The sequence below is a fragment of the Octodon degus genome, unplaced genomic scaffold, assembly GCF_000260255.1.
Source record: "Octodon degus isolate 3935 unplaced genomic scaffold, OctDeg1.0 scaffold00233, whole genome shotgun sequence".
NCBI classification, from domain to species: Eukaryota; Metazoa; Chordata; class Mammalia; order Rodentia; family Octodontidae; genus Octodon; species Octodon degus.
The window spans coordinates 2,198,135-2,210,413 of NW_004524809.1; the positions used below are offsets into that span (position 1 = coordinate 2,198,135).

General features: G+C 44.5%; 1 protein-coding gene across 4 annotated transcripts in view; it reads left to right on the forward strand.

Annotated features, from left to right (window-relative positions):
- Mkrn2 (makorin ring finger protein 2) overlaps window positions 1–12,279 on the forward strand; it is a 24,551-nt gene that overhangs the window by 8,582 nt on the left and 3,690 nt on the right. For 3 of the 4 annotated variants that reach the window (XM_023705943.1, XM_023705945.1, XM_012512575.2), the window contains exons 2-6: window positions 8,272–8,400; window positions 9,078–9,259; window positions 10,341–10,648; window positions 11,585–11,799; window positions 11,884–11,994. In XM_023705943.1, the coding sequence (XP_023561711.1) occupies window positions 8,272–8,400; window positions 9,078–9,259; window positions 10,341–10,648; window positions 11,585–11,799; window positions 11,884–11,994 (945 nt within the window). Of the gene's footprint in view, window positions 1–4,307; window positions 4,344–8,271; window positions 8,401–9,077; window positions 9,260–10,340; window positions 10,649–11,584; window positions 11,800–11,883; window positions 11,995–12,279 lie in introns of all 4 variants that reach the window. The other variant, XM_023705944.1, reaches the window with a different exon arrangement.

A 12,279-nucleotide genomic window follows, 5' to 3' on the forward strand; every position in this document is an offset into this window, starting at 1 on the left:
ATAAATTTGTCAAAGTTAATAAATGCTTGTTAACTTGACTGAGTCATTTCTCTTAAAAAAAAAAAAAAAAAAAAAAAAAAAAAAAAAAAAAAAAAGAGCACAGTGGACTAAGCGCCTGCTTAGGCAAATGCAGCAACCAGGGTTCAATCCCAGGACCACCTGCCACCCTGGGCATGCTGAGCCAGCCACTGAAACCAGGCATGGTGGTACATGCCTATAATCCCAGTGCTGGAAGGCTGAAAACAGGAGAATCTCTGAGTCTGAGCTATATAGTGAGACCCTGCACCAAATACATACATACATACATACATACATACATACAGAGAGAGAGAGAGAGAGAGAGAGAGAGAGAGAGAGAGTGAAAATAAGAGGAAACCTTGTAGGATACTGAAACATGCCTAGAACAGTCTTCCTGTTACTTGCCTGATAACAAGTCTGGCTGGTGGAGGACCTCTGGTATCTTACACTCTGGTTCTCTCAAAACCAGGTCTAGGGGCCGGAGAGATAGTTCAGTAGAATAAGCGCTTGCCTGGCAAGTGCAAGGGCCTAAGTTCAATCCTTGGTTCTGGAAAAAATATATATATATATTTTTTTTTTCTGTAGGCATCTGTAAGATATTTGTTACTTTTTTTGTGGAACTTTATGTGTCATTTTGAACCTGTTCTCTCATGTTGCTGAGTTTACCAATCCTGATTCTCTGTCATGCAGACTTGGCTATTGGTACTGTGGGGGTTTTTTGTTTTTAATAATTATACCTTCAAGGATCAAAGATTATTGTTATTGAGGACAACTGAAACAATATTTCTGTCTTGAGTAGCATTTCCCAAGAAGAATTTGAAAGCTTGCCTGATGAGGTACACCTGTCATCCCAGCCATTATAGATACTGAGCAGAATCCCTCAAGGCCAGGAAATGGATGCTAGCTTGGGCATCATAGTGAGACTCTTCAGAAAACCAAACAAGATTATCAAACTGGTTAGATGTATACTATCCTTTTGTGACAGGGATTCCTGTATCACCCTTACCTACAGAAATTGGCTGGAAAGACTGGACTCAGATGTATTTAAGGTTACAGTGATTATAGTGGTATAGCAGGAGATGTGGGGTATATACTGCTCCTCCTGCGCCCAGTATGCTCTTCCCCCAGCAGTGACAATGCTGCCTGTGTGCCTGGGGACCCCATCGGCAATAGTGCCCAGGCCGGTTAGGCAGGGCCCATTTGCCTGGCTGTTGCAGAATTTCAAACCCCAGAGAGAAAAGCAGGAACATGGCATCAACCACATTGTTTCACACAGTTTAAGCCGCATCAGCTCTTCATCCTCAAGGGAAATGTTGATTGAGGCCCAGTTTCCAGCTGCCAGGTTTAGGCTTGCCTCTGACTAGCTCAGGGATAGGAATCTGAACACCTGAAAATGTTAGTTTTTGTTTCGGCAGTGTTGTGGATCAAACGCAGAGCTTTACCAGCTCCCCAGGCAAATGCTTTACACAAAGCTACGTCAACACCTCTCATGTTTTTAAAGTAAGCCCGTCCTGGCCTTATAGCAAGTCACTGAATGGTGTCTGAACTGGTGGTCAGGTGCCAGGAGGCTATTTCTTATGGGAAGCCTGGCTGCCCTCACAGAAATACTCCATGGCCCACAGTGTAATTCTAGGTTACAGTGCCATGCCTCTTGGTTGTGGGCTCAGTGATTGCCTCTGTGAGCAGACATAGAGGCCTTTTTATCATTCCCTTTTATCAAACACCGTGGTGCCAGAGCCTCAGAAAGAATAAGGCATAAGATGCTGTCAGGTGACCTGGTCAGTAGTTCTCCCTTGAGGCCAGGAGGTGAAGCAAGTGAGAGGTTCGTTTGGTAGATAAGGACAGTGTTTTGCTTGTCCAGCTGAGGAAACCATCAGGGCCAGTTGTACAGCACATCAGCTGCTTGTGTCCATTGGTCCCTTTCTGTAGAGACATCGGCAGGCCAGATTTCCACAGGCTTCCTGTTGTCCTTAGAGACTGTTTCCTTACCTGGCACCTGGAACTTTCCAGATCTAGACAAAGCCATGAAAGGTTGGGCTTTCTGCATACACTTGCATTTAGTTGTGTTCCAGTTCCCTTCTAAACCTATTCCCTGGCCTTCTGTTTTAAAGACCAGATGTCCCCTGCCATGTTCAAGAACACTTGTTGTCCAGGATCTATACCTGTGGGCTGGACCATGTAAGGAGATTTCTTGGATCAGCCATGTTCATGCTGTTCCATAAGTGGATTATAGTAATTAGTGGAAGGAAAACGGAGTGCAGTGTTTTGGATAGGGGCCATAGTATGAATGGCAGAGTGGATTTTGGTAGAGAAAGGTCACAGGGCTGTCTGGAAAAACCAAGGCTATTGCTGAGCCTGGCAATAACTTCCCTCACCTCTCTGAGCCTTACCTTCCCATATGCATCATGGGGTTGAAATACTGCTCCTTGCAGTAGTGCCGGGGTTAAATGAAATAAAGGAGTGAAAGCTAAGCAGAACTGGAACTTAGTTACTGTTTGTCTTATTTGTATTTTCCTTATTTCATAGATTATGCCTAATGGGCTCGTTCAGAGGGAGAGGACTGCCTTTGCCTTTCTTTGTCTTTGCTTTTGCCCTTGCTCTCCTTCCCAAGTCTCCTTCCCAACAACATGTGAAGTCCCCTCCTTGCAGAACAGGACCCAGCTCACCCAGAGGGAGGGGTGCACAGGGAAGACCAGGTATCCCAGGGCTGTGCCTGCCCTTCAGGCTACTATGTAGATGTGTAAAACTCTTATGTTTTTTAAATAAGTTAAAACATTGGCTCACAGATAAGGCTTTGTGTATTTATTTACATTTATTTAGTGTGTGTGTGTGTGTGTGTGTGTGTGTGTGGCCAGCTCAGCCCACCTGGGGGATGGGGCTGGCTGGCATGTGGTGCTGGGGGATCGAACCACAGTCCCTCTGCTTTGCCAAGCTTGTTCCAAGTAGGTGCTTTAGACCACTGAGCCATCTCTCCAGCCCCACAGATAAGGCTTTGTAATGTCCCTTCCCTTGTAGGGAGTTTCACAACCCCATAGTGGCTCTTCTTTTTGGTTTCCTGCTCTCTGGGCTGTCACCACAGCTCAAGCCAGTGTCCTGGGAACAGTGTGCTTTAAGTGCTTACTCTGCTCCCCACAGCTTCCTCATGGATTCATGCCTTATTTTTTCTGAGGCTCTGGCACCAGGGTGTTTCAGGATAGGCAGGGGACTCTTGCCCACCCCAACCCTGTCCCTGGAGTCTATCTGCTCTCTAGCACATACTTCTCCCAGTGCCATCTCCTTTCACCTTCTGTAAGACTATGGCCTAATCTCCCTCAGCCCTTGTTTCTTTCTCCCTTTTGTTTTTTGTAGTTTTCTTTTTTATTGTTGCTGTTATTTTATTTTTTGTTTGTTTATTAGTTTGCTTTTGAGACATGGTCTCATATAGTCCAGAGTAGTCTTAAACTCATTATATATCTGAGGCTGACCTCAGACTCATAGTAATACTCCTGCCTCACCTTTCTGAGTGCTGGGATTACAGGCATGCACCACTATGCTGGGATTACAGCCCTAGTTTCTGTCTCTTCCATTTCCCAGTGTGAGTCCACATTCATTAAACAGTTTGCCAGTGTCCATTGCTCTTGAGTAAGAGCCCCACATGTTTGAGTGCTGTGGTAGCTTTTGACAATTGCTGTGACAAGAACTGGGCATGGTGGCACACATCTTTAACTCCAGCTACCTAGGAAGCTGAGACAAATTGCCCAAGATTTCATCTCAAAGTTTTATATGGTTGGGCTATAGCTTAATGGCTGAGCACTGGCCTAGCATGTGTGTGAAACCTAGGTTTAGTGTCCGTTACCATGAAAAAATAATCAAAACCCTCAGAAACTGTTGAAAAAGAGGAAAACTTCATTTTGATCAAGTTGGATTTTTTGATCTGAAGGTATTTATCTGGGAATCATAAGTTTATATAAATAAAAAATTAGAGCTACAAGTTTAAAAGGAGAAACAAAGTCACTTTATTGGAAAGAGAAATGAGATAGACAGCTATCTTGTCAGAATAAGGTAGGGAGCCTGGAGCCTATCCTTGAGAGTCTTTGTTCTTGGCCCTTATTATTATATGGCCAAAAAAAAAAAAAAAAAAAAAGACACCCTACCCCTTAAGAGTTGTAACTTGATTAACTGTTTCAGGCTGAGACTCTTGATTTGGCCACTGACACCCCCTCCCCCATTGCCTATGTGCATATATTTGCGTGAGCTCATTTGGTCTTTTTTTTTTCTTTTCTTTTCTTTCTTTTTTTTTTTTTTTCCAGAACTGGGGATTGAACTCAGGCCCTTGCACTTGCCAGGGAAGCACTTATTCCACTGAGCCATCTCCCCGGCCCCTCATTTGGTCTTTTTTGTCTTGCCAAGGTGCTGTCTCTTAAGATTTATGATGGACTTCATATACAAGGCCCAGTTGGCAGTTAGTAAAGGGTACATGTTGTTTTAGTGCAGTACTATGGTGAGAGAATATATATGAGTGTGTACATATACATGTGCAGATATGAATGTAAATCTTATATAGTGAGTTTTCTGTAATTACACCCCCCTTCCCATTTTGTCTCTTTTGTACTTAACTGGGGCAAATTAGGGCCCGGTGGGGCCAGGATGCTTCTCCTCTCCCCCCAACACTCTCTAAGGACTTTACCTTTCCCTGCCCATCCTCTAACATTTTCTATTTCAGAGGGCTCTATCTCTTCTGGGCCTGTGATGGGCAGAGCAGCATGGCCTCTGGGACAGGGTGGGGCAGGGCTGCTCACTTCAGATGGAAGAGGAGGAGGGGAGGAGGGGAGGGAGGGAGAGAAGGAGAAGGGGAAAAAGGAGGGGGAGGACAAGGAGAAGAAAGAGGAGAGACATTGCAGATCCAAACTCTTAACAGGTACTATTATGGGCTGGGTATTATACTGAACATTTTATGTACTATGTTAAAATTATATTCTTAAGTTGATTGTCATTATTTTTAAAACTAAAGCCATACGTAGTGTTACAGAGGCAATATATGCTCATGTTAGAAATGTTAGAATGTACAAATCCTCAAAACTAAGACAAAAATACCTTATACCAGGTGCAGGGGATGCGCTTCAGTGGTAGAGCACTTGCCTACCATACACAAGGTCTTGAGTTCCATCCCTAACACTCCAAGAACACAAAAAAGAGTATATACTAACCCTCAGGGATCACCACTCTTTTAACACACTGTTATATATGAGAGTTTTTAAGTGCTTATACATAATTCAAAACATTTTTTTATTCTTTTTTCAAAATGGCCCATTACTTATATGCTGGCTTAAAAACTTTTATTGTGCAAACTACATGGAGTAACATAAACTTCACCATCTTAACCATTTTTGAAGTTTATAGTTGAGTACATTCACATTATTGTGTAATCAAATCTACATCTTTGCCTTGCAAAAGTGAAATTCTATACCCATTAATAACAGTTTGCCTTACCCTGTTCTTTCCAACTTCTGACAACTATCATGCTAGTTTCTATCTCTGTGCATTTAACTAATCTAGGTACAGGAAATTCCTGACAGACAAACATCTGAGTTGTGAACTTTCACAGATATGGCATAATACTCACTTTGTCAGACTTATGAATGAATCTGACTTACAAATATTTTCCCAGAACAGAACTCATTTGAAAATGGAGGATTTACTCTACTTCTATAGCTGATATTATATAATACTTGTATTTTTGTGACTGACTTATTTCATGTAGCATGATGTTCTTCAAGATTCGTTGATGTGATAGCTTGTGTCAGACTGTCTTTTAAGGCTGCTTCTGTTACATACTTATACTACTAGTTTATCCATTTATCTATCTGTGGACACTTGGATTGCTTGCGTCTTTTGGCTATGTGATTAATGTTGCTGTATGAACATGGTGAACATGGGTATATAAAAATTGAAACAGTACTGCCTTTGGTTCCTTTCTTTTGTCTTTATTTGAGACAAGGTCTCACTATGCAGTTCAGGGTGGCCTTCAGCTCATTTTGTAGCCCAGGCTAGTCTCAAATTTGCAATGATCCTCCTGACTCACCCTCCCAAGTTCTGGGATTACAGGTGTGCACCACCATACCTGGCTAAGATTCTTCTGTATGAATACCCAGAAGTGGAATTGCTAGACTATAAGATAAATATATTGTAAACTTTTTTTTCCATAGCAGTTGTACCATTTTATTGTGCATGTGCTTTTATTATATTCTTTTCAGTTAAGTCATTGACTTTACTTAATACCTAGCCAATACTCACATCTTCCCAATTGTTTCTGCTTTGTCTGAACTAGAAGAGAATCTAGAACTGAATTCTGCATCTGGTTATTATGTCTATTGTTATGGTTTGTATCAAGGTGTTCCCCAAAAGCCTCATGAAGTAATGGGGCAGACTTCTAGAATTTGTGACTAATTCATGACTCAGTGTTGAGATTATGGATATGAATGCTTCTGGGATTATGAGTGTGAGTGCTACACCCAGCCTGGGGCAGATAACCTAAATGCAACATAAGAAAGACAGACTTGCTCTCTGTTGCACTTGTTGCCACTGCTCCTCCCTTTTGCCTTTTCTCTTTGCGGTTTTCCACCACTATGACCTGCTGCTCTCTGCCATGTGCCACTTGGCCTTGGAGCCAGCCAAATATGGACTGAAACCTCCATTAACTGTGAGCTAAAGAAAGCTTTCTTTCCTTAATTTTGGGTGTCAGATATTTTGTCCCAGCAGCAAGAGAAAAGTAAGACATCAACTAGCCTGTCATAGGACCTTTTTTTCTTTTTTTTTAACAACTCTATTGAAGTATAATTTATGTTCCAAAAAAATTGCCTCTTGGAAGTACAGAATGCAAAGATTTTTAGTACTATTACCTCAGTTAAATTTTAATATATTTTTAATACCCCAGAAGATCTTTTGTTTCTTGGTTTTTGGGGGGTCAGGGAGCACTGGGAATCGAATTCAGGACCTTGAACTTGCCAGGCAAGCACTGTGCTGCTAAGCTATATCCTTGATCCCTCGTGCAATTAGCAATCATTCATCCTTGGTGCTGTCCTAGCCTCAGCAACCATTCAGTCTACTTTGTAGACTGTAGCTCTGTGTTTTCTAAACATTGCATGTAAATGGAATCAGACAATATGTGGGTTTGACTCTTTTCAGTGTTTAGCAGGTCTGAAATGCTCTTTTATTTCAGGACTAGCTTAACCTTCATGCCAAGATATATCCTTGTGGGGTCTCTTCATTTTCCCCTGAGTATTCAGCCAACTGTCAGTTGAATCGATTTAGAATGCCTCCCAGTCACTTTGTACTCTCATTATTCTAGACCAGATTTGGTCTCTCAGTGAAACATTCTCATATACAGCTTTTGTTGCCAGGCTGTCTTGGTACTTGATTCTCACCACAACTGTCTGATAAAATGTAGGTAGATAATATAATCGTGTTTTGGGCTGGGGAGATAGCTCAGTGGTCTGAATGCCTGCCTGACAAGCACAAGGACCCAGGTTCGATCTGTGCTGGCCACCAAAACCAGGAATGGTGGTACATACCTGTAATCCCAGCGCTGGGGAGGCTGAGACAGGTGAATCACTATGAGTCTGAGCTGCTTAGGGAGACCCTGTATGAAATAAATGAACAAACAAATAAATAAGATTTTTTTAAAAAAAAATTATGTTTTGGATAAGGTAGCAAAGACAAGGGAATTGGTTTTGTGACTTGGTGATGACTGGCAGAGTTGGATGATGAGTCCAGGTCTGACTGCATTGGAGTCAGTACCCTGTAAGAGCTCTGATGCCAGGTATGGTGACACACACCTATAATCCTAGCACTTGGGAGGCTGAGGCAAGAGAATGTCAGTGAGCTTGAGGCCAGCCTGGGTCACATAGTGAGTTCAAGGCCAGCCTGAATTATACACTGTCTCAATAAAACAAAAAACAAAACAACAACAACAACAAAAAAAAACACCTGTTTTCTCAATTATGGGGCTCACATTCTACATATGTATCACATCTGAAATCAGGAGGCTGTATCTTGATATAAAGACTCCTGGGACCATTTATTTTTCTTCCAGAAAAGCTGTCATGAAGTCATTGTGGTGCACCTACAGTCCCTTTGTCTTAGCATCAGGGACTGTCTCTGTCAAGAGCCCAATGCAGCCTGACCCGGTGTCCATGCAGTGAGCTGTGGGTTGAGAGTATGCTGACATGGGTGTGGGTGCCTTCAGTAAACAGCATGCCTTGCTTGTCTCTGCAGGTACTTCATGCATGGAGTGTGCCGAGAGGGCAACCAGTGCCTGTTCTCACATGACCTGGCCAACAGCAAGCCGTCCACCATCTGCAAATACTACCAAAAGGGCTGCTGTGCCTATGGGACACGCTGCAGGCAAGGATTCATTGTTCTGGGCTCCCACATGTGTGGAATGTGGGTCCTCAGGAGGGGAATTACAGTTCTGAGAAACAAGACATTACAGATAAATGACAAATAATTTGAAAAGTTGTTTCAGTTCTTAAAACTACTTTTAATTTTCAATGCAATTTTTCAGGCCCTATTCTTATGAATAAGTAAAATTTTGTTTTTTTGCCCCATAAATGTGTCCTAAGCTTTTGTCCATGCTGTTTCTCTTATCTCCTCACAGTTATTTTGTAGTGTTTTATACTGATGATGAGCTGTCCTTGATAGATGTGTGGATGGCCTTGGCAGCAATGCTCCGGCAGGAGCACTCACTCCTGAAGCCACGTCTGGCGAGTTTTACAACCACTAAGTGCAGCAGGGTGTGAGCTGATGGGGTCTTGAGTGGTAAGCCACCTTCACTCCATGGTGGCTGCCAGCCACATACATAATTTCAGCTCAGTTCTTGGTTGAGCTAAGCTGAAACTCCTGGGTTGTCCTATGGACACTTGTGTAGTGGCCAGTAGCACGTGTACACTCATTCCCCAGTGGCCAAGCAGTGCCTAGCGTTGATGCTTCTCATCCCCACTACTGTTGGAAACATGGGGGCGCTAGTGGTGGCTGGGGTGTGGTGTGCTGCACGAGGCTGACTCCTGCCATGTTCTTTTCAGGTACGATCACACAAGGCCCTCAGCTGCAGCTGGGGGGGCTGTGGGCCCCCCACCCCCGACTCGGCCCTCTACAGCCTTCCCGTGTCCTCCCCTGCCTTCTGATCTCACCACAGCTGCCATAAAAATACCATCCAGAGAGCCTGGGCGTCGGGAGAAGAGGACGCTGGTGCTCAGAGACCGGAGTGAGTGAGCAGGGTCCCGCTGTCCAGTAGACACAATGGGCCTGTGCTTGATGCTCTGTGCTGGCCTCTCCCATCAAGACACTCTGACCCTGATGCCCTAGGCCCATGTGGCTGTCATGCTTGGCCTGCCCAAACACAAGACATGGTCTTTTTACAGTGTCATTGCCATCTTCACAGTGAGGAGGCCACACCAAGCTACTCACTTCGAAGCTGCATATTTGTTATTATTTTTAACGCATTTGGTTGCTACAGGTTCTCACTATGCAGCTCCAACTCAGGGTGATCCTCCTGTTTTCAGCCTCCCCAGTGCTGGGATTACAGGTGTGCCACCATGCCTGGACTCTGGCCAGCTCAATCTGCTGTGGGGGCAGGGCTGACATGGCATGTGGTGCTGGGGATTGAACTGAGGTCCCTGTGCTTGCCTAAGCAGGTGCTTTAGTCCACTGAGCTATCTTGCTGGCCCTGAAGTTGTGTATTTAAAGACTGGGTTTCACTGTTGACTCTTGAGATTGTGCAGTATTGGTGCCACATGTGCTACCCTGTTGAGGGTCTGGATCATGGCTTTGGGCACAGGAGAGCCTGTCAAGGCTGGAGTATGCTGTGCCCCAGGATACACAGATGGTACAAGCTGTTTTCATTGCCTGGCCCTTTCTAGTCCCTGAATAGGCAGCTTCTGTCCTCAGCAGGAGTTACTAGTCCATCTGCAAGTGAGAAGCTCTGGGGGAGGGGTGCACAGGGAAGCCTGACCTCATCCTAAATTCTCTTTGGTTTAGGTTTCGGGGTGGTAACTAGTCTGTGTGTTCACATTTTTATCTATGCGTTTTCACATTTCTATGCATTTCAAAAAGAATAGTAAGTATTCTTTTGTATAAATATATCATGTTCTATTTTGTTCTTTTCCTTGCCTCACCATGTGTGTATTTTACCTTTTCATTATTAAAGTGATACTATCTTTTATTCCCTTTTGCCCTGATTTTTTGCTGTCTTTTCCCCAACAGTGGGTTCTCTGGGCCAGTGTTACTGACTGTTGGGTTTGGCTAATGACCTGTTCTCATGTGTGCATGGTTCATTCTGTGTTAAGATCTCTCCGGCCTGGCTGAAGAAAAAACAACCCCAGGCATGGCTCCAAGTCACCCAGTTGGCTACAGCGACCCCCAGCCTGGCCCCGAGATGAAGCCCCATTCCTATCTGGATGCCATTAGGAGTGGCCTTGATAGTGTGGAGGCTGGCAGTTCCTATAGCAGTGAGCATCAACTGTGCCCATACGCTGCAGCTGGCGAGTGCCGCTTTGGGGACACCTGTGTCTACCTGCATGGGGATATGTGCGACATCTGCAGGCTCCAAGTTCTGCACCCTTTTGACTCAGAGCAGAGGAGAGCTCATGAGAAGGTAACGTAGCCCTTGACATGAACTCACTAATTGGTTCTACAGCCATCTTTCTGCCAGAAAGACACACCTGTGCTGTGTCCCTGATATATTTACATCCTATTTTCAGGGGTTTTAAAAATGCTATTGTGTCATTTTGTCATTTTTGGATTATTTAGAATAAAGAAAAAAGAAATAGTCATCAGAAATGTAAACCACTGCCATGAACCAAAGAAGCTCAGCATTTGGGGGGATATATGCACATGTCCAGCCTTCATGTCCATACCTTGTTGTACCTAGAGTCCAGGCAGGCTGAGTTTTGGAGGTTGTGAGGAATTTGGCAGGACTCTTTATTATACATGCCCTAGCATCTCTGAAAGCTCTGTCTTACGCTAGGTCCTGTGACTGGTACAGGATTTCTAAAGAGGTTAGAGGCTTGTGGGCTACAATGTGAGATGCATTACATAAGGCAAGGAAGACTAAATGCTGCTGAGGGGCCAAGCAGTGTGGCTGTTTCACAAGAGAAGGCCCCTCTGGTAGGAACAGCCAGGCATGGGAGCTCTGCACTATGCCCTTGGGCAGACCTGAGCTGGCTCACTGTTCATTCCCAGTCAGCTTCATGACCTTGCCTGAGTTCTGGGCAGTGTTCTCAGGGAGTACTGTGCTGCTGCCCTCAGCTTCAGGCCTCTTTTAAAATTTAGGGGGATGAGGGTATACCCAGAGGCCAGGAGACAGGATCTCAGTTCCTTACAGTCTCCCTGCTTTCAAGGCTGTCCTCTTAACCTTTCCAGATCTCTGCTGTAAATGAGAGGTGGCTATGTCCAACTAGGAAAACAAGGAGCAGAGCAAGGTGGCCTTTGTTGCAGTCTGATAAGGAGCCAAGTCCTAAATTGGCCTCACTCATGGCAGCCAGGCCATGTTGGTGTCCTTAACCTGAGCCCCTCCTACTGTCTGCCACAGGTCTGCATGGCAACCTTTGAGTTCGAGATGGAGAAAGCCTTTGCCTTCCAGGCGAGCCAGGACAAGGTGTGCAGCATCTGCATGGAGGTGATCCTCGAGAAGGCATCGGCCTCTGAGAGGAGGTTTGGGATCCTGTCTAGCTGCAACCACACCTACTGCCTGTCCTGTATCCGCCAGTGGCGCTGTGCCAAGCAGTTCGAAAACCAGATCATTAAGTAAGTGTGTCTGGGCTGCTCCAGAGGTCCCATTCCTAAACCTCATAGTAGCATTTCTCCCTTACTAACCCCATTTTATTTCAGGTCTTGTCCAGAATGCCGAGTAATATCTGAGTTTGTCATTCCAAGTATGTACTGGGTAGAAGATCAGAATAAAAAGAATGAGTTGATTGAAGCTTTCAAACAGGGAATGGGGTAAGTGCTTAGAATTCACAGAACCCTTGTTCTGTTCTGCTTTCAGGTGTTCTGACCTCTGCCTTCTTGGGCCTGAGTGCTGCCAGCTGCCTGGTTTATGCATTCTCCTCCTGATTGATACCCCAGTACTCAATTCTGGCTGTTCTGAACAGTTTAGAATTCCATTTAACATACAATATTTTGTGTGGGTGGGTGTATGGTGCTGGGAATCAAATCAAGGACCTCATTAAATAAGTACTGGACCACTAATCTGCACCCTAGCCAGCTTGACCTCTTTTTTAAATA